General features: G+C 38.6%; 1 protein-coding gene across 1 annotated transcript; it reads left to right on the top strand.

Annotated features, from left to right (window-relative positions):
* The first annotated feature begins 1359 nt into the window (after positions 1-1359).
* Positions 1360-20860, top strand: rbl1 (retinoblastoma-like 1 (p107)). Its single transcript, XM_067586275.1, has 22 exons — positions 1360-1940; positions 4802-4935; positions 5901-6104; positions 6341-6405; positions 7116-7244; positions 7506-7669; positions 7757-7821; positions 8005-8179; positions 9348-9514; positions 9606-9718; positions 9859-9962; positions 10797-10934; positions 11188-11352; positions 12465-12609; positions 12711-12938; positions 13194-13387; positions 14662-14838; positions 15386-15457; positions 15846-15933; positions 16367-16515; positions 16706-16870; positions 19100-20860. Exons 1-22 carry the CDS (start codon positions 1779-1781, stop codon positions 19292-19294), a joined length of 3198 nt encoding a protein of 1065 aa, XP_067442376.1. The 5' UTR covers positions 1360-1778; the 3' UTR covers positions 19295-20860.
* The last annotated feature ends 1891 nt before the right edge of the window (positions 20861-22751 follow it).

The raw sequence follows: 22751 nt of genomic DNA on the forward strand, positions 1-22751 counted from the left end.
AATATTTTGACAGTGCCTCTTAACTCCACTGAGTCATTTTCGTGGTAGTTGTATGAGGTATTGTCTTAACTTAGAGGACTCGATGCCTCTGAAAACAAAGGCTGGCTCTCCTGACAGTTTAATTTATGTGCATTTCCTGCAGGACTACTGGATTATATTGGGCTTTATATGTGTTTTTTATACTTTGTCCACCTCACAGCTGCATCCTACTGCACAGCTGTTCTACGGTAACATCTTACCTGTGTTGTTATGGCTGAGCACTGCCCTCTAGTGGTTACTTTATGTAGTGCACAGTGGAGGAATACAGTACTTGCGTGCTTGTACATGTACCTCAAAAACAAGCAAATTCTCCTTATGTAAACCAAACCACTAACCACACCAGGAGATTTTGGCTAGTTCTAGTTCCAGAAACCTATCTCCACTGCCAAGCCAACATTGCAAAAATAATCTTAGCACTTTAAGGACAATCTACATCTCTAGGTGCTTGCTTTGTTAGTAATAGTTATTCTCATAAATAATAGAAAGGGTCAATTTACAAATATGATCACTTGAGAAACAAAAAATGGTGATTTAATCTAAGACTGAGGCCCTGAGACTGATGTTAAACAGATATAATGTTTACCATGTTCACTATATTAATTTAGCATGGTAGCATGCTAACATAATTAGCACTGAACACAAGCTGAGGCTAGTCATTAACCAATTATTGGACCAATTAAAAGTTTAAACTGATGATGGTGCTGAAGATCACCTTACAGTTCATCCTGAGGGGAACATGAATCTGTGCCAAATTTCATGGCAATCCATCAATAGTTAATACATTTAACTAAAAATCACAAATTTGGACATCAATGGCGCTAAGACAAAAGTCAAGGGACATCCAAAGTCAGTGAGCTGCATCCTCTGGGGACCAAGAATATTTGTATAAGATGTATAGTCCATCGAGTACATGTTGAGATATTTCACAGGTTAAGTGACAACTTTGACCTGCTGGTGGTGCTACTGGAAAGGTCAGTCAGTAAATATTTTTTTTAGTATAAAACCTTTCACAGTGCAAGGTCACAAAGTGCTTCACAAGAGTAAAATTGTTAAAAATAAGACTATAAAAACAGTAAAAAAAAAAAAAAAAGAAGAAGAAGAAGAAGAAGAAGAAAAAAGAAAGAAAGAAACCTAACCGTGGTGACGGTTAATTATCTTTTATCTTACCTTTGTTACCACCGTGACCCGAATGTCTCAATGAGGGGCACGAGCTGCGGCTACCATGCCGCTAGCATGATGGCTAATAAAAACATTACTAAGAGTTGGAATATAGTCTTGCTGAATATCATTAATAAGGTGGATAAATTATCATTAAGGAAGTGGATAAGTTGGGTTGTCTTCCTGTCTTTTTCATTTTATATGTTCGGAATTCGCCGTACATTATGAACAGTGAAGAAAAGAAAGTTTCGTGCGTCCTAACGGTCGTATCGCAGTGAGAGCGTGGATGTAACGGTTGCATGGTAACGGTTGCATGGTAACGGTTTGCTGTAAGGAGCACGAGCGCAGGAGAAAGGGGGTCGGGCGAACAGCTCTCGGCACCCGGGACCCGACGCTCCCCTCGGCTCTGATTGGTCGCTGGCCTGCAGTTTTCGCGCCAACGCGCTGCATTGTGGGGATGGGTTAGCGGAAGTCCGCTGGTCGTGGAGAAACTGGGAGCTGCGGCTGTGTTTTGGTGTTTCGGATTTAACTTTGCGGGGTGCAAAACTTGACCGAAACTGTAAACTGTTGAGTTTGTACGAATGCGGGGAGAAGAGTCGTCGGATTCTGAGTCGGGGAGGATGGAGGAGAGCTCAGTCCGGAGGAGTTTGGAGACGTTGTGTCAGGAGCTGAACATGGACGAGCAGACGGCCACTGAAGCCATGGACAACTTCACTGCCATCTGGGATACTTACACACTAGAGGTAAATAATGTTCTCACCAACTGTTCTCTGACTCAGCCTGCTGGTAAACTTCCAACTATAACATTTACTCAAGTATCTGTAACTTTGATCGGTCTGTAAACTGTAGCAGCGAGGGACACAAACAGCGAGTTAAAGGGCTGTTGTCTTGATGTTATCTACTTGTTTACTTTAAAACATTTAGGTAACATTACTATAAAGTATATCACTTACAATCACAGGTTCCCAGAGCCCTAAATGATGACTTGAGATTGTTTACTTCTGGCTAAAAGCCAAAAATCCCAAAATATTTACTTCCCACACATTAAACATGCGAGAACAACAAGCTCAACAGTCATGATGACCAATAATTAGACCTGCAACAATCAGTCGATGGACAGAAAATTAATCTGCAACTATTCTGAAAAATTTAAAGCAAAAATGCCAAAACAGTATCTGATATCAACTTCTCAAATGTGAGGATTTGATGCTATTCTTTGTTATAAATGATGGTAAACTGAATATTTTGGGGGTTTGGACTGTTGATCAAAGAAAGAAAGATATTTGAAGATGTCACTTTGGATTGTAGGTAATTAGAGCGGGCATTTCTTAAACAGACATTAATCAGCAGTCTACTCGATAATGAAAGAAATCATTAGCTGCAGCCCTAGTAGTAATAATAATAATAATAATAATAAACTTTATTTACACACCATCTTTCAAATGCTTCAAGGTGATTTACATGGGAAAATAAAGTAATTAGGGCTGCAACTGTTTATTATCTAATCAGTTAAATATTAATTATTTTCTTGATTAATTGTTTGTACTGTGGCACTTTGAAATGTCTTGTTTTGTCTGACTAACAGTTCAAAACCCAAAGTATTTAGTAAGAAAACTAGAAAATGTTTGGAACATTTGGAAGAATTTATGCCACTTTTTCTTAGAAAGCGACTTAGATGAATCATTGCAGCTCTAAAATCAAAATTAAAGCAATTCAAGACTAAAATCAAATGATGGCAGAAAATTAAAAGGACAAAAATATGAAGTAGAATAAAATACACTGCAGTAAAATAACATAGTACAGAGTGAAATAACAGATGAGACCTAGTAAAGCTGGAAAAATAAAACTAAAATGGAGGTTTTTATTAATTTGCTCTTGTTCAGCTTATAATATTTGATATATCATATATTTTATTGATCCCACACAAGGAAATAGAAGTCTCACAGCAGCAAAGGAATAATATATACATTATTTACAGTATGAGCATCTACTACAAATGAAAATATAAGGTACAATACACAAAGCTTTACTCAGTTGCACATGTAAGTGATATTAACTTAGTTTGAGGTTGACGTAACGTCTCACTGACTCTCCCATCAGGGTTAAATATTGTTCATCAGATTCAGATTTTCTTCTCAGTTAACTGACATGCTGTCTGCCTGCACTTCCCTCTATGAGACGGGTACTTACCCAACCCTGGGCTAATGATTACATCATCATCATCATCAAACGCAGGGATCAAAGTGAGTTTACAGCCACAACATTAATTAGGACTTTGTTGGATGGCGGCAGGTAAGAGGAGGAAGTAGCAGCAGCAGCAGCAGCAGCAGCCACATGCAGCTTAAATGGCACTCGCAGCCACTTAAATTATCCACTCAGTTAACAGCTGCTTTGCTCTTGTGTCACTCTACAAAGTGAAATTTACCTGTTAAAATACTCAGAACTATTCATTAGTCTCTGCGGTGGCAGAATGAAAAAATAACCTTTAATAAAAACATTAATGTTAATGTGTTTTTTATTGTTGCCCAACTGAAACCAATAGCTAATATTTTCTGTGTGGTAGTAGCCAATACTGATGATGTTAGCGTTTAGCACAGATACAGTACTAGAGATATGTCCATTGTATGGTAATGACGTGGTTTTAAAGGAAGACAATGATACTTTATTGTGTAGCTTGTGTAGTGTAGGGCTGCAGTTAATGATTATTTAAATTAATCTGCAGATATTTTATCATGAACTGATGAATTGTTTTGTCTATATGTCAGAAATTGTGAAAATACCAATCATAATTTCTGAGAGGCCAAAGTGATGTATTGAAATAGTTTATTTTGTCAGACCAACAGTATAAAACCCAAAAGATGTTCAATTTATAGTTAAACCAAACAGAGAAATGAAGAAAATACTCACATTTAACAGACAGGTAACAGCAAATGTTTCTCAAACTATTAATATATTCTAAAAAATAATTGCCAATTAATTGTCTGTTGATTGACCAGTCGATTAATTGTTTAATCTTTTCAGCTCAAATCAAGCGACTTCTGAAAAACTCTAATATTGTCTATAAATGAATGTTGATCTGATTTAGTATCATCTTTTTAAAAAGGTGTCAGACAAATACAGATTAGAGCTGATGTTTTGCAGTCAGATCGGTCTTTTTATAATGTTTTTATTAAGATTTTATAATAATATTTTAAGCGTCGGCATTCAAGCCGTCAGTCAAATCATGACTCTCTGGGTAATTCTGTAGCCTTCATCAGCCTCATTAAAAATATCCAGTTAATTTTCTGCAGGTAAATAAAATCTAAAAATTAAGATCAAAGAAAGTATTTTTGTCATTTTTTTTTCTTTTCAAACATATTCATGCTGTATGTTTAGCTGTTGCTGTCTGAAGCTTTTCATCTTCCTATTGACGTCTATAAGTTTGTGTTTGTGTGCTTGAAGTGAAGCAGTGGTTGTTGAGCTCTCTGTTAATGAAGAATAGTTATTATTATTGTCTGTTTTGCTCAGTTTGTGTGTCTTTGGGGTTTTGTTGCACAGTTTAACCATGTATGAACGTCCTTATCGTGGTGTCTTGTTTAAATGATGCATGGCTGTGTCTCTGCAGGGAGAGGTGGTCCACTGGTTGGCCTGTTCGCTGTACGCAGCCTGCAGGAAAGGATCCACTCCCACGGTGGGTAAAGGGCTGATGGAAGGAAACTGCGTCTCCCTCACAAGGATCCTTCGCTCCTCCAAACTCAGGTCAGTCGCTGTCGGCTCTACGGCACTCACAGCACGTTTGACAAATCAGAACATGTGCCGTATAAACCTCGTTGAGAGTTGGTAGATTTTTAAAACAACTGATTGTGTAGATAAAACTTGAAGTTAAGACTTGTGAAGTGACTGAAAACTGAGGAGGTAAACGTCTTCTGTACGAAAGTGAAACAAAAGTTGTTAAATCTTCTGAAGAACTGGGTTAAAAGTATAAAATGTTTGCCACCGGAAGCTGTATTAAAGTACCACAGTGATAACGGAAATATTGATTCAGGAAATGCACTACAGCGTGTTTCACACGTTTAACAGGAAGTCAGAATGAATACTGTATAATACTAGAGATGAGACGTTTAATCAGGTGACAGAAAATGAATCAGTAACTGTTTTCTATTTTATCTATTATTCGTTTAGTCAATAAAATTGTAAAAAAAATAGTGAATAAATTGCATTCACAATATCTCAGAGCCCAGTGTAATGTCTCCAGTATGTTTGTTTCATCTGACTAACAGTCTAAAGCCTGAAGATATTCACTTTACTCACATATATGAGAAAGAAAAACACCTTTGAGAAACTGGAACCTGCTTAAAAAATGACTGAAATGATCAACAACATAGTTTTGTCTCAGTTGACTAATAGTTGCAGCTCTAAATATAACATTTTATTTAAATATGAGTAATTACAGCATATCTGGGATTTGGGATTCATAACATATATAAACAATTTCAGTCTTTTCCTGCTTGGTCACGCTGGATTCAGCTGCATGATTTCATTCTAAACTTATTTGACTCCTGAACCTGTAAACATCCTGCTTTGTTTCTTTATTGCTTTTCCATCATTAAAGAGTCTTTTGTGAAATATGCAGACACCATGTTCATATCCGTTACACTGGAGAGTTTGTGGATTTTTGTGTGTCGCTCGTAACACGTGTGTCCGTTCCCCCTCTGCGCTCCCAGTTTGATCCAGTTCTTCTCTAAGATGAGGAAGTGGGCCGACATGTCCAACCTCTCGCAGGACTTCCGGCTGCGTATGGAGCGGCTGGAGCGCAACTTTGAGGTTTCCACGGTGATATTCCGCAAGTTCGAGCCCATCTTCATGGACATGTTTCAGAACCCGCAGGGAGGCGAACCGCCACGCCAGCCACGCAGCAGGAAACACAGGCATGACACACACACACACACACACACACACACACAGACACACACAGACACACACAGACACGCTGCCAGCCCTGAAGCTGGAAACACAAGCACAAAGATTTTATTCTCTCTGTCACATTTAGTCATTGTTTCTGGAAGCACCGCTTATGGAGACACACACACACACACACACCCCAGCCCCTTCAGCCCCGTCAGCCCAGTCTAACCGAGTGTGTGTCCTCTCTCTGGCTCTGCAGGCGGCTGCCCTGTCACATCAGCGATGTGTTCAAGTTCTGCTGGACTCTGTTTGTCTACACCAAAGGTACCAAGAAACAAACCCAAACTGCTGAGCAGCTAGAAGCTCTGTAGCGTTCATGCCGGCATCAGTGTGGTTGTTTAAAGCAGCTATTATCCATATTTATTCATAAAACAGTGTATGAGCTGTTAGAGTGTAATGTGTTGGTTGTGGCTCGTAGTGATGAACCTACAGAGAATTATCAGAGACTCTGCAGCTCCTCTTGGCTTTATGGAGCTTTATAACGAGTTTCAGCTCATTGTTTATCTGTCCGGCTGCAACTTTACTGTTCTGGTTCACTCTCATAGCATCGTTTTTCGGCTGCAGCAGGCAGAGAAAAAGCTCTAAAAAGCAGCTACAGAGCCAGATATTCCCCTCAGGAGTCGGTAGAGAGCAGAAACAGCTAAAAGAGAGTGAATACTGGACTTACAGTCACCAGGTGGACAGAAACACGACTCCACATGAATAATAATGTTGCTGCTGGATGTGGAAATAAGCAACTGTTCGTTAACTTGAAAGGTGATGAAATGTCAGAGTTGTTGTTTTACACTTATTTCTGCTGAAAACTGCTGGACAAAACATCTGTCAGTGCAGGTTAAAAGTGATGTGAAAGTCAAAATAAGAGCTTTGTGTTACAGACTTATTGGACCTGCTTACATTTCCAAATAATGTTGTTTAGTTGGGATGCAGATTATGTGTGTGTGTGTTATCTGACGAGTGTGTGTGTGTTTGTGAAGGTAACTTCCGTATGATTGGTGACGACCTGGTGAACTCGTACCACCTGCTGCTCTGCTGTCTGGACCTGGTGTTTGGCAACGCTCTGCTCTGTGCAAACAGGAAGGACCTCATCAACCCGACATTCAGAGGTCAGACTTACTGTGTGTGTGTGTGTGTGTGTGTGTGTGTGTGTGTGTGTGTGTGTGTGTTTGTGTGTAAAAATGTGATCACAATGTGTGCAGAATCAGTCAAAATAACGTGTGTGCATATTAATACCAGACGTAAATGGGTCCTAAAAGAAGAGAGAGACAGAAAAAGTATGACAGTAGAATTCCTCTGTAAGCATGTTTGCTCACGCGTGTGTGTGTGTGTGTGTGTGTGTGTGTGTGTGTGTGTATGTGTGTGTGTAGGTCTGCCCGCTCTCTACCGCGCTGACGGCCACGTCTCACCAGACGAGCCTCCTCCGTGTGTGTTGGAGAAGTTGTGTGAGCTGCATGACGGGCTGGTTGTGGAGGCCAAAGGCATCAAACAGCATTACTTCAAACCTTATATACAGAAACTGTTCCAGAAACAGGTACCTTCATAAACTCTGTTATAAATACAGACAAACTACTCTTCTACATGTTGTGAGGGATGTAATCAGGCTTCTTTTTCCAATCAGATCCTGAAAGGAAACGAGGAGCTTTTGACAGAACTGTTGGATCCTCAGAACTTCATTGATAACAAGTAAGCTGATCAATCAATAAGAGAACAAATGTCAAGCGTCATTCTGAGGGAAGATTTAGTATTCTCTCTTTAACTCTGTCCTCAACTCTGTTTTACTGAATTAAAGTTCTGAACGTGCTACATATGAGATGTTGTTGTGTTTAACTGTATTTGTGTGTGTGTGTGTGTGTGTGTTGTCTACAGTAAAGCCATCAACAGGGAGTATGAGGAGTACGTGTTGACGGTGGGAGATTTTGATGAGCGGGTGTTTCTTGGAGCCGACGCCGACGAGGAAATCGGAACTCCGAGGAAAATCGTTCAGGAACCTTCAGCCAGCCAGACGAGCGCTCAGAACCAACTGCAGCAACATGTAGAGAAGGTACAAACACTAAATATATATTCAAACCCCAAAAGACCTAAACTAGCAATGAAGATGTGAATCACAAGTATAATTTAATTAAAAAAAAAAAAAAAAGACTCAGTTATTTCCCAGATCAGCTTGTTGTTGTAGTTTTAAAGCCGACAAACAGGAGGACAGAGTGTGTTTGTAGGGGACTATTTTCTGCAGTGGATGAATCCACATTTGGTGCTCTAGTGAGTATTTCTGTCGCTTGAAAGAAAATGAATCTACTATTTTACTTTATTAATCTACTAGCAACTATTTTGATAATCGTTTCAGTTATTTTTCAAGCAAAAATGCCAAACATTCTTTGTTTTTAGCTTCTCAAATGAGACGATTTGCTGTATTTCTTTGTCATGTATGACAGTAAATTGAATTTTTTTTGTGACATTTCATTGATTAATAGCTTTTTGACGACATCAGAGGTCTGCGGCTCAGAGGAATCAGATACATCAGGCTTTAGATACACACACAATACTTGTTAGTAGATCAATTCATTTGGTCTTTTCATGGGATTTCTTGATAATAACAAACATCACCAGACTCATCCTTAAATAGCAGAAAAAGAAACACACTGTTGCCTCTTTTTGACCAAAAAGTTTCTGACCAAAGGAACTAAACTAAGAACTAAAATACTCTGTTGTGCGTTTCTGTTTGTGTTTCATCATGCAAATATGATCAATGATGAATTAGAAAATGACAGCAGAGTATGAAAATCTGTATCAACACATAAGCAAACAACAACACACAGTCGTCCTGCTGTTGTTTGTATTTTCTGTTGCATGAGTTTGTTAATAAAATAAAAGGAGGAAATAAAGGACTGAAAACTCAGAACTCCCTACTTTCCATAAATATTTGTTTTTTCTATAGTAAAAATGTCTAAAAATTAAAAGTAATCAAATCAAAAGTAATTTTACCTATAAAAGTGTGTTCTGATGATGTAAATATTTCCATGTATTTAATTTTTTAAGTAGAGAATAGTGTATAACAAGTTTTAGCCAAGATCATGATACTATAAAATATGTGTATTGTAACAATGGCTTAAATATGCAACATTAGAGACTCAGTCAACATCATATGAAGAAGATAAACACACATGTGGAGTAGAAATAATAGAAATAAACTCTCTCTGTCTCTCTGTCTGCAGTCGGGCTCTCTCGCTCCCTCCACCCCCCTGACGGGGCGAGTCTACCTGAAGGAGAAGGACCTGCTCGTCACGCCCGTCTCCTCGGCGACGCAGAGTGTCAGCCGGCTGCAGAGCATGGTGGCGGGTTTAAGGACCGCCCCCAGCGACCAGCTGATGCAGATTTTCAAGTCAGTTCCGTCTCTCTCTGCCTCTCTCTTTATACTCTGTGTTTAAAATCACTTCTTCCTGCTAACGGTGTTTCCTGCGCTGCTGTTAAAGATCTTGCTCCAGAGACCCAACTGAGTCCATACTGGCCAGAGTAAAGACACTGGGACAAACCTTCAAAGAACATTACACCAACGACTCGGAGGAATCATCTGGCTCTCATATCGGTAACGATGGACTAATCTCTGCTGCTCTAATAATCGTTCCTTATTTCTTAAGTTGGGATACTCAGTCCTCAGCTTCATATAAACAGAGATCCTTGATATTTCGATACAGAAGAATCATTTTTTCTTTTGTCTTGTTTCAGATTTTGCAGAGAACCGACTGAAGCTGGCTGAGATCCTTTACTACAAGATCCTGGAGAACGTCATGGTTCAGGAGACCAGACGGCTGCACGGCAAAGACATGAGTGTAAGACGCTGCAACGCTGTGGTCACATGTTTCCACTGAGCAGCCGAATCTTAAAGTATCGTCAGTGTGAAATCTTAAAAAAATGGATTTCACATTGATGACACCATCCTGAAATGGTAGAAAATCAATCACAAGCAAAAACTACAAATAAAACAGCTTTTATTCTTTAGTGGCTGACGGTTGCAGGAAGGACTAACTGGGAACAGAAAATGTCAAACCAGCTGCTTGATGTTCTGGGACGAGCTGAAAACAAATATTTGTAATTTAAATCTGATAAAACAGTCTGAACTCAAAGGTGCAGCTTTTTATAAGCTTTCTAGCACATTTGATTTTATTATTTCAATCAGATTTAACCAAAAGTCTGTTTATTGGACCTTTTTAAGTTGAGAACAGAACTGAAATGATTCATCAGTTATTGGATTGAAAGAAAACTGATCAATCATTTCAGTAATTTTTCATGCAAAATGCCAGAAATGTTGGTTCCAGCTTCTTAAATGTGAGAATTTGCTGCTTTTCTTCATCAGATATGATAATAAATGAAATATATTTAAGTTTTGACTGTTAATCAGACACAACACGATATTGAAGACTTTACCTTAGAGTCACGAAAACTACAGAAAGTAGAAAATTGCCCCAAAACTCTAAAAAATATATTCAACAAGGCAAAAATTTCTTACCAGTGAAAATAAAAACATTTTGTAGTTTAACACTTTTTCTTTCTGTTTCTTTCCGTCCTTCATGTCATCATGTCGTCTCCAGATGTCTCAGTGATCATTTTGTTGACATGTTGTTGTTTTTTTCTTTTAACTAAATGAAAATCTGTTGTGTTTGTAGGTTTTGTTAGAGCAGGATATCTTCCACTGTTCTCTGATGGCGTGTTGTCTGGAGGTGGTGTTGTTCTCCTACAGCTCCCAGAGAACCTTCCCCTGGATCATCAACGTCTTCAAACTGCCCTCGTTCTACTTCTTTAAGGTAAAACACACACACACACACACACACACACACACACACACACACACACACATTTACATCCTTAAACATCACCAGCCAGTCTGTTTAATAAAGAGACATTTCACTGATCAGATTTCAGTTGACATGTTTGATGCTTTTGTGCTGCAAGAAGACAATTAACAGTTATTAGTTGCTCCAGAGATGTCTGATAAAACTTATATATCGTGTGTGTGTGTGTGTGTGTGTGCGTGCGTGTGTGTGCGTGTGTGTGCAGGTGATCGAGGTGTTCATCCGCTCAGAGGAAGGCCTGTCCAGAGACATGGTGAAGCATCTGAACTTGATTGAAGAGCAGGTTCTGGAGAGCAGAGCGTGGACCGCAGACTCGGCCCTGTGGAGCGCCCTGCAGGCTGCTGGGAACAAAGTCCCCACAGTGGAGGAGGTCAGCAGCACGTTAACACGCATATCGTGCTCCCTGCATCACTTTACCTACTTACTTTATTATACCTGCAGCTGTGAAGACGTTGAGATAAACACACATCTGTTTGTACCAATAACAACAACATGTAAACATACTTAACATCACAATCTCTCTCAACTGCAAACGTCTGTTAGCTGGGAGTCTTTCAGTCTATTTATTGAACCTTTAAGTACAACAAGACAATAAGTTTTTTGTTAAAACAAGAGATTTCTGCTTCTGTTTCCGTTATAAATGAGTTTGGTTGATTCTACTACATCGATCTACTTTTCTCAGTCTTGTTTCAAGATAACTGTCAATACAAGGAAAAATACACTGAGAGCAAATGAATTCTCAAACCTCGTTGTCAGATCTTTTTCTTATCAAAAAGGTGAATCTGAGACATAAATTATGGTATTTACTGTATATTTATTTATTTCTGTCCATCTTTCTTTCTCAAGGTGATTTCTTTTTTTTATTTGCTTCAAACCTTAAAGAACAAGAAGAGAACAAACATTAAAAAGTTCTCGCTTTGACTGCAGCAACAATTATTTTCATTATCAATTAATCTGTTGATTATTTTTCAATTAATCGATTAGTTGTTTGGTCCCAAAAATGTCAGAAAATGGTGAAAATCACTGTTTCCCAAAGCTGAAGATGAGTTTTGTCCCAACCAACAGTCCACAACTCAAAGATATTCAGTTTACTGTCACAATAGAAGAAGAAGAAGAAGAAACCAATAAATAATTAACATTAACAATCAGAGAATTTGGAATATTTCCTCTTTGAAAAATGACTCAAAATGATTGATTATAAGAATAGTTGGCAACAAATTGATTAATCGTTGCAGCTCTTTTCATCATAATTATCATCATTTTGTTTGTCTGATCTGAAAATAGTGAAAAATGCCCATTTTAGTCACAAACTGACGTCTTTAAATGTCTGATGAGTCCAAAATCCAAAACTACTCAGTTTACTATCATATGTTCTTCTTCTTCTTCCTGCTGCGTCCTCTTTGTCTCTACTTCACTTTCTCTCTGTCGTACTTCCTGTCATCCTCCTCATCAACTCTTTTCTCTTCATCTTTTCATCCTCAGGTGAATTTTTCCTCCAGTTTAGACACTGGTTCTGGTTCTGGTTCTACTATGGGAGGTCAGTCCCACCTGCCTCTGGTCGCCCTCTCGCCCATCATCCACCCTCGCATCAGGGAGTTCAGATCAGGTCTGGGCAGCGCACGCAAAGGTGAGTGTTCGCTCCGGTTTAAGTGCATGAACGTTACACATGTGTGTTTTTTAATTTATGTGTAAAATCATCTTCATCATCTTCATCATCTTCCCCTCCAGACGTTCCTCCTTCTCCGCTGTCGGTCCACGACAGGTACAGCTCCCCGGCAGCCGGCAGCGCCAAACGCCGTCTCTTCGGCGACGACCCTCCGACCATGACATCGGGAGTGATCGCAGGTTTGAGCCCGATATCGTCTCCGGCTAAAAGGCTGACGTTCGGCTCCAGCAGCACCCTGAAGATCGGAGCTCCGGGTACCCAGACCACCGTCCTGAGTATCCCGCTGCAAGGTAGAGACACACATGTTCACTAATGTTTACACAACTAATCACATAGAAATGAACAAATACAACGATGGCGCTGTACGAGAGATTATTCCTCATCGTTTATTCAGTTATTACACGTTTCTAGATCAGATGTTGCACAATAAAAGACATTAAAAAGAGACACAATATAGAAATAACAAATAAAGAGATAAAGATAAATAAATAAAGACTTCCTGTGTTGGTGCTTTGCTTTGAGCGAATGTGTGTGAATATCTGCAGGAATGAGTAACGACCGCACAATCACACTGATCCCGGTCCCGCCGTGTGAATCCTCGGGTCCCGTCACCGCTCAGTTCCTGCTGACCGCCTCCCCCAGCCGCGCCGCGCCCGCTCCTGCACCTGTGACCTCTGACCCCCAGACAGGAAGCGGCAGGCCGCGACGCACCGGATCACTGGCTCTGTTCTTCAGGAAGGTAGATTTACTATCATTAATGATTTTAAATGTGGTTTCAGAGCTCTCTGCTGGTGTGGACGATCGTTTGTTAGATGATGTTTTGTTGAAATTCAGGCAGTTATGATTTGCTGTTGATTATACTGCTGATCATCATGATGCATGAAAGATTTGTCCAGAAAACTTTATTAAATATCTTATCAGCCATCAAATAAACATCATGTAAGCTCATTAATTGGTTGTTTTATTCATAGAGGTGTAATAAAGCTGGAAAAATTAAAGAAAATCTGAAAATATTTTTGACAGAAGTCAGTTTGTTTTTCCAATATGAAAAACATTAACAGGCAGTAATTATGATTTTATTAGATGAGTATTTCCAGCACTGTTGTACAGACCAAAGAGCAAACTACAAACGTTTGGCCTCATGCAGGAATCCGTGATCTGTGATTTCCGTGATGTTTGCTTTACGTCGTTCCAAGTTAGATTCAAACTCTCTGAACTTCACAAACCTTTTATTAAATCTCACATTTCAGCCTGATGAACGTCGCCTGTTCATGAAGAGTCACAGAGATTTGATCATTAGCATAATTAACGCCACTAAAAATGTAGAAATAAAGAGAGAATGCTTTAGTCTGGTTGAATCAAACGCTGTTTTGTTTTCCTCCTCGGTCCGTTTGGGCAGATCTGAACACAGTCATTGTTCTCAGGTGTGGACCAAAACAACCGTAGCAGGACCCTGACGATGTGATTTTGGTCCCAAACAGACTGGTAAATGGTTTGTGTTGGGAATGTGATCCGACCTAACTACAAGGCGTATTCTGCGAGTTTGTGCTTTGCATTCTGGGCAACTAGCTGGAGAGCTGGACCAGCTTCCTCAGACACATCTGACCAATAAGCAGACTGAACGTTCTCATGAGGCTCGTAGAGATTTTTCTCTGTGTGAAAAGAAACAAGCAAAGTTTATTAACTCATCCACTGATTCAGACCAGAATGAACCAACTATAGGTTTGAAAAAACATCACAGCAAAGCAGTCACATGACTGATATGAGAGGTGGTCATGTGACAGTTACAGACATAGAGGAGAGAATATTATATTATATGAATTATTTTGTCTTTAAATTGTCAGAAAACGGTGAAAATGCCTGAAACAATGATTCATTTATCAAAATAGTTTCTGATTTATTTCCTGTTGATCGACTGATTGTTGCAGCTCCAACACGTCTGTTTATAGATGACGGTAGACGGAGACCAGTGAGCAGACTGACGGTTGTTGTCCTCTCCGTCTGTGTTTGCAGGTGTATCACCTGGCCAGCGTGCGTCTGCGGGATCTGTGCGTGAAGCTGGACGTCTCCTCGGAGCTTCGAGGGAAGATCTGGACGTGTTTCGAACATTCTCTGGTTCACTCGACCGATCTGATGCGAGACAGACACCTCGACCAGCTGCTGCTGTGTAGCGTTTACATCATATGCAAAGTAAGAAAAGTCATTTTGTGTTTCAAGTGCTTCACGTTTAATTAAGACAGTTGACTGAAAGAGGAGGAAATGTCGCCTCACAGGAGGGAATCACCTGTCACTTTATGTACAACATCCTTTGTACTAAGTATCTTTCTTATTTAATCTTATTTTATTCACAAAATCTTTAGCAGTAGTAGTTTAAATTTTATTGTATTAATAAAATAAAGAAAATCCTGAACACTCTTACACATTTTTAATTACTAACAGAATAAGATGCTGTTTCCACCTATATTACAACATACACTGTTAATATCCAGTAAAAACAGCACATTACAGGAGAAAACTGACGGTAAACATGTATTTATACTTGAAACACATCATTTAATACCTGTATACGTGGTGTCTACAGTGAGATCCAGGTGTGAAGGATTTTTTTGACTCTCTAAACATAAATAGTACTTTTCTTTACCAGGCAGCAAGTTTTTAAATCTGTCAGCAGGAGAAACAAATGTTTCAACGACAGTGAAACTCACCGTTAATGTGATTCCTTCCCTCCTTCTTGTAGATCACCAAAGAGACTCACACCTTCCAGGACATCATGAAGTGTTATCGCAGCCAACCACAAGCCAGCAGCCATGTGAGAAACACACACACACACACACACACACACACACAGGGACACAGCACTATATGCTATGATATGATATTATACAACATACTATAGAAAACACTCCAATACATCACACAACTACCAGACTAACAGTTATAATAATATAATAATCATTTGTTTTACAAAGTTCTGAGACGATACGATAAAACGATTAATTATTAAAGTAAAACTGAGATAAATGACAATAATTTCAACTTGGTTTAGAAATATAAATGTTATTGAACAACGTACAACAACATTTATGATGTGTGATTGTTTTACTATAGTAAGAAGTTAGAACTTTGACTAGAATGAGAAAATACAACTTACAACCCAAAATTTTTGTGTGTGTGTGTGTGTGTGTGTGTGTGTGTAGGTCTACCGCAGCGTCCTACTGCGTCACACTCCCAGAGAGCAGGTGGCTGATGAGAACATGGAGGTGGATCCTGCATCAGGTGGCGAATGTAAGATCACACGTACACGCTGTATATCAGCCGATATTAGATTATTACAGACGTGTTTGTCGATAAGTAACAAGAAGTTGCAGAAACAGAAATACCAGATTAGGTTTGACTTAATTTATTAAAACTGAAATATGTGCAGATGCGTTTGAGTACCTGATGAACATCATGTTGAATCGAGCTTGCAGCAGTAAATTAGTTAAATCCATGTGACCACTGAACACTTTAATGATTATTTCAATTATCAATTCATCTCTGGAAAGTTTGTTTTGATCAATTAACTGTCTAGTGTATAAAATATCAGAAAAACCCGACCAGGTTCAGTTTACGATGTTATGAGATGGAGAATAATTTCACTTTGCAGCAGCTGGAACCTACAAATGTTTGTTTTTATTTGATGAATGATTTGAAACAATCGATCCGTTTGTCCCTTCAGCTGCGGAGAAAACCAATCAGGTCTCAGCAGAAGCGAACTCCGACCAATCAGGGGAGGAGGAACGCGGTGACCTCATCCAGTTCTACAACAGCGTCTTCGTCCTGAAGATGAAAAGCTTCGCACTGCGATACGCCACCCACGATAACCGGGTACGACACTCACACACAGCAGCAGACGTCATGCGGTGAAACGAGACCCCACAGCGCAAAAATGAAGTTCAGTACAATGAAATTAGTACCTCACAGTTAACGAATGGTTATATAACATGACTCTGTGTGTGTGTGTGTGTGTGTGTGTGTGTGTGTGTGTGTGTGTGTGTGTGTGTGTTTCGTCCCCCAGGCGGACGCTCCTCCTCTCTCTCCGTTCCCGTCGGTTCGGGCTCAGCCTCTCTCTCCTCGTCGAGTCTCTCAGAGACACTCGCTGTACGTCTCCCCGCACAAGAACTCCGCAGGCTGCCTCACGCCGAACTCCTACACGTACAGGATCAACAGCAGCCCGTCGAAGGCAAGAACACACACACACACACACACACACACACACACACACACACACACACACACACACACCTTCACATGTAGAGGAGAGGGTTTCATTACAAGGTGCTTCGTTTTTTAATTGGAAAGATTTTGTTCCTGACATTTAATCAGCTGACATTTCAGACATTTCAGACTCACAGCTGACTCCTCCTGACATTAAAACTAGAGCAGAATCGATTCATTTAGATTCAGTTCTTGATTCAGATAAATACCGATATAACATAAAGCACTGCTCAATTTATCCTTGAAACATCTTGAATATTTTCTTCTACGTTCAACAAGTGAGAAACACTTTTGATTCCTTTAACATTCGAGGCTTTAAACACATTTCATGGCTATAAAAGAAGGATTTTTTTTCTTGGGCAAATGCAGAAAGACTCAAACATGACAGGAGAGCAGGAAAGGTAATAGAGCTGCAAGGGCGCCATCATTATGCATATTTTAAAAAATAAATGCTTTCTCATACAGCTACAAATGCAAAGTGCAAAGATCGATCTCAGGATGTTAAGATTAAGCGTATTTTTAAATACAGCTCTAATTAATACAAAGAGTCGACAAGTTCTGCAAAAGTCTGAAGTTCTGTCGTCTAAAGGCAATAAATTCAGTAGCATTTTATACAGTAAGTCGAGCTGCTGCTGTGATAAATTAAAGATTCCTTACATGTATTTACCTCAGCAGAGAACCAGGCTTTCATTTCTAATTTCCCGTGTTTCCCCCGGTTACTGCAGACTCAACACTTCCTCTGTGATTACCTGTTGTCTTGATTAATTCAGTATCATTTACATTTTGTGCAGCACGAAGCAGAAAGTCCCAGAAGCTTCATGAATGCTTTTTTTTCTCTGGATGTTTTACAAATTAAAAAACATTCAAACCAGAATCACTCAGCTCCTCAAAGAGAGTTTAAGGTTTATAAGTTCTCTCTGAATAGAAAAGAAACAAATGTGACAACAAGACAACGTCTAAATAACAAATAAACATAAATATAAAGCAAAAAAAGAACAAAACAGTAAATCATAAAACACTCAGTTCACTCAGCTTCATCTGCAGCCTCCCAGTTATTTTACTGGTAACACCAAATATTCAAACCAGTTCACTCTTCAGCCTGCAGTTCAGGTTCAGATGTTAAAACTCTCAATCAGGGTTTTTTGTAAACAATTTCTGATTTACCAACTTACATTAAGTCTCCTCAGAAGACGCCATATTGAGTTTAAAAGTTTTGGCATTTGCGAAGCTGGAAACAGATATTTTTTGGCTTTTTTTGCTTTAAAAATGTCTAAAACAAATAATTAACCCTTTCATGCATGAGTTATTAAATCACAGAGTAAAAAAACATTTTATTGTTTTTACTCTTAAACAAGTGAAAAATCATGTCAGTAACGTTTTTTTTAATATATTGAGGTTTTGAAACGTGTCCACTGTAGTGAACACCATGCATCAACGGAGTAAAGAGTGATTTATGGACATCAATATAGGCAAAATATATATATTTATATATATGTTTATATATATATTATTTTATTACTAAGAGCAAATGGTATGAAAACACATAGGAACACTAGATAACAACAACAATAGAGGAGATTTGAGGCCCAATAGACAGAATGTACCTTTGTTGCAGGACGTCCACTGGAGCGGACAGATGAAAATAATGTACAAGAAAAATATGATTAAAAACTTGATAAAAGCATTTCTAACATCTTATTTAGTTGAAAAATATACTTTTTACCTGTTTTTTCTCTGAGAATAAAAGTATTTAACAGATATTCCTGAGCTACTTGGTGCATTTCCTCCACCCTCCGCCATTTTGAATTTATGATTCAATATTACAAGATCACATAGAGTCAAAAATGATATTCAGATGGAAATGTAGAAACACTTTGGGGGTTCAACACCTGGTAGTTGGGACATGGTGCTACAACTTAAATGGTTCAAACACCGTGCATGAAAGAGTTAAAATAGTTGCTGGTTAATTTCTATTGACTAATCGTTGCAGCTCTATTTATTCTGTTGTTAGACGCCACCTTTGCTGTGTCAAATGTCTCGTTGAAGTGAATGAGGGGCTGTTTGTAGTTTACAGCACCTTTACTGTATTATTATACGTTCACATACACAATAACATCATCAGCATACGTGATACTAAAAGTTTTCTCTCTCGCTGCTTCTTCTTCCTCTTCTGTCTTGTCTCCGTCGTTATTAGGAGTTATCAGACATCAACCGGATGATCCGGCAGGGCAGCGTGAGCAGGAAGAGGGCCTTCACCATGGAGGGAGACATGATGATGTCATCAGCGTGCGACTCCCCCAGCAAGAGGGCGTGTCCAGAAAACGGCAGCAGTCCGGACGTGTTGCTGAAACGCCTGCAGGACGTCGTGTCAGAACGGCAAAGTCACTGACGGACAAAAAAAAACCAACATGAACATGAAAGTAATGAAAACGTTTTTCATTACAGAACTGACAGAAAGCATCTGAAGAAGCTGAGAAGACGAACGTGACCCTTTCGTACCTCAGCGAGAAAACGACCAGTTACTTGTGGAGAAATGTTTGTGTTTTTCAGGAAACTTTTCTCATCACTGATGCCAGTTTATCTTTATATATTATGACCTGATAGTCATAGAGTCTGTGTAGCATATGATGGCAGGATTTATGCCATTTTGTTTTATCCAAAGCAGCGTCTAATTCCTCCTCCAGTGTTTCCAGAAACCACAAAATTCAGGTTTTGATACCAGTTATAATATCTAAAATAAGATATTTGAGCTACTGAGATGCTTTATGTCTGTTAACTGATTCTCTGTTTTGAACTTCTTCAGCCGTTTGACTTAATTGGTTGAAATTCTTTGCTGTTAAAATTCATCTTTCAGCGCTGCAGTGATGTCACAGCGTACTCCAGTGTACACTGTGACATCACTGCCGGTTAAACTCTTTCGAATCCGCTCCGTTACGTCCTCTGCAGGTGGTGCCGAAATGGTTTTTCATCTGCCGATTGCATTAAAAAGTCCAAAATACACATTTTCATACAAAAATCTGATATGAAACGCAGATATTAAACGGCGGCGCAGATGAATCATCACACAAAGAAGAAGTAAACACTCGAGTCTATCGGCCAATTCGTTATAAGCTTTTTATTATTTCAGTCAACCCTAATGAAGCATTTTCAAGTAAGATATTGTTCAGTTGCCATGACAACCGTGGCGTTTTCCTTTAATCCTCTTAAAGCTTTCACCGTCTAAAGTAAATTACAGTCTGAGGAAGAACTGATATCGGAGTTATTTTTACCCGACGTGACAGTTTAGTGAGATTTGTGTGTAAATAGTTTCCTTCATGACAAATCAGGCTGCGTTGTACATTCTTCAGTATTAAACAAATCTGCTGAGTTTTCTACTTCCTGTAGAGATTTTATCGCGGAGGGGAAATTGTTTAATTTTAATCTTTTACTAATTAGTTTTACCGTTTCTCTTAATGTTTCCCTTTTATGGTTATAAACCATTTAATGTATAATTCTGTAACGCGAACAACAAGAGTGCTCGTTTGAAGCAGCATTTTTGTACGTGTGTGTGTGTGTGTGTGTGTGTGTGTGTGTGTGTGTGTGTGTGTGTGTGTGTGTGTGTGTGTAGTATCTACACTTTATTGATTCTGTGTCTTCATTCACTCAACAGTACTGATGTTAGAAATCTAACTTTACAGGTTTTAACATTTAATATCTACTGTTTTTGTTTTGCTAAAAGCAAAGTTGGGAAAAAAAGGAGACATTCGGAAACTAACTGCTTATTGTAAAAAAAAAAAAAAATACAACTTAAAAGTGCAGATTTTGCTAAAAGTATAATAATGGATGGAGATGTGTAAGCAGGACACAGGTTTGTATCACTGTGATGCGTTTACTGAACACTCTTTAACCTCAAGGACATTTGTATTTTCTACAAACAGTCAAAGGTTTTGTACAATAAAACAGCTTTTCAACTTTATTCATTTGACTCGTTAATGTTTCAGTTTATTTTATGCGGTTTGTGACGGCTGGTTACTCATGGACCTGGTTTTAACTGCACAGATGAATCTTGTTCTGGGTCCACTTTAGTCTGTTTGTGTCCTAAATGAGAATATAAATAGAAACAAATCACTTCCTGTACACTGCATCAAATATAATGTACAAACCAGGTGAATTACTATAAGAAACACATTTCCACTATTAACATAATGATCTTTAACAGGTAAACAGCATTTCACTATTGAAAAATAAAAACACTGAACCAAAGAAAATGTACTATTATTAAAACAGCTCACATGTAATCCACAGTATGTCAAATCTGCATCTATTTTATATACAATTAACTCACAAAAATCCTTTAAATAATAAAAACAACACTGGATTTAGCTCATTCATTAGCTGCACACACACTTTACACTGAAACTAAATCTGTTAAACTTCCAAAGAACACTTAAAAAATCTAAAAAGTGTGAAAATAACTACCACTCTATTGGATTGGCTGTTGCTCAATTAACCAGTTAAACCAATTAACAGGTGGACTCTCGCCTCCACCTATTACTATTCAGTACATTCTTCCTCACGCAGGCACAATTTTCTTAAAATGTACTCATTTAATATTATGTTTGAAAGTCTAAATGCTGTTTCAGAGCCAGGATTCAAATTTAAGTGGAGAAATCTAAAAAAAATCATTTTTATATTTGAGGTTCAAACTTCAGTCTTGACTTTGGAGACATGTGATATGATTGAAAGCTCCAGAGCGGCTACTCAATGGACCTTTATGATGAGATTATTGTCTCAGCAGCTGTTTCCCAGATCAAAAATAAACTTCGAAGCAAACCATCAGCTTTTAAGCCAAAGTGGATGAAAAATTCTTAAAAAAAATGTGAAAAATTTCTGGAGATTTTACATATAAACTAATTATTTATGAGTTGTTTTCTTGTTGTGTTAAAACACAAAAATTCAGGAACCAGTTAGATTAATCTTTTCATACAGTATTTTTCTATTATATTTATGCATGAAAGAGCTTTCTGGGGGATATTAATGTACCTTTTGTTTATGTGTTTTCAACCGGAAGAGCTCAGAACTGACTTTACATTCAGTGCTTATTAAGGTGAGTTCAAGTGACCGACATCATGCAGGATTTTTCGTTTCTTTCACAGGAAAGTGGACCTAAAATGTCTAAAATGAAAAGTATTTCACTCACTTATTTACTTAATAGTTTGTTTAATTCTCGGCTCTCTGACACGTTTAAATACTTTACACCATACAAAGCCTACATGTTGATATTTCTTTAAATCATGAGCATTTTTTGTGGTTTAATCCTGCATTCACAGATTTATCTGTTTTTGCCTCTTGTGCGCATTGCAGCAAGCTGTAAACACACACACACTGACACATTATCACCTCATAAAAATGTTGTTATGCTGAACATGTTAGCAAATTTCAATTTACACATCCAGCAGATGCAGAGCAGCATTAGCATTTTAAAGTCGTGTTTCTGGCCACCTGGCGAGAGATTTGTCAGCTGTTTGGTTCATCAGAGAGTTTTTTTTTTCTGTGATGTTGGAAACTGAACTGATGAGAGTGAATCAGAGCAGTGAAGATGATGGCTGTAAAAAAAAAAAACGATGAGCTGGAAGACGCTAAAACGCTTCCTGGAGCTGCAGAGTCCGGTGATAAGTCTGTCTTTGTCCATTGTTTATATAAAAATACTGATTATAGCACTAAAGATGAGTGAAATCTCGTCACTCATAAACACAGACTGACCTGTGTGCGCTCAGGGGGAAAGGTGTTCAGGAAAGAGAGAGAGGTCCCATTAATAATGCATCCTCTTGAGCCTTTATCGCTCGGTTACCATGGCAATCCCGTCA

The sequence above is a fragment of the Thunnus thynnus genome, chromosome 4 (assembly GCF_963924715.1).
Source record: "Thunnus thynnus chromosome 4, fThuThy2.1, whole genome shotgun sequence".
Lineage (NCBI taxonomy): Eukaryota > Metazoa > Chordata > Actinopteri > Scombriformes > Scombridae > Thunnus > Thunnus thynnus.

Coding starts and splice junctions, on each gene's coding strand:
- rbl1 (XM_067586275.1), top strand. CDS start 1,779: ATGCGGGGAGAAGAGTCGTCGGATTCTGAGTCGGGGAGGATGGAGGAG. Junction 7,245..7,505: donor CATCAACCCGACATTCAGAG/GTCAGACTTACT, acceptor GTGTGTGTGTAG/GTCTGCCCGCTCTCTACCGC. Junction 12,610..12,710: donor TCTGGGCAGCGCACGCAAAG/GTGAGTGTTCGC, acceptor CTTCCCCTCCAG/ACGTTCCTCCTTCTCCGCTG.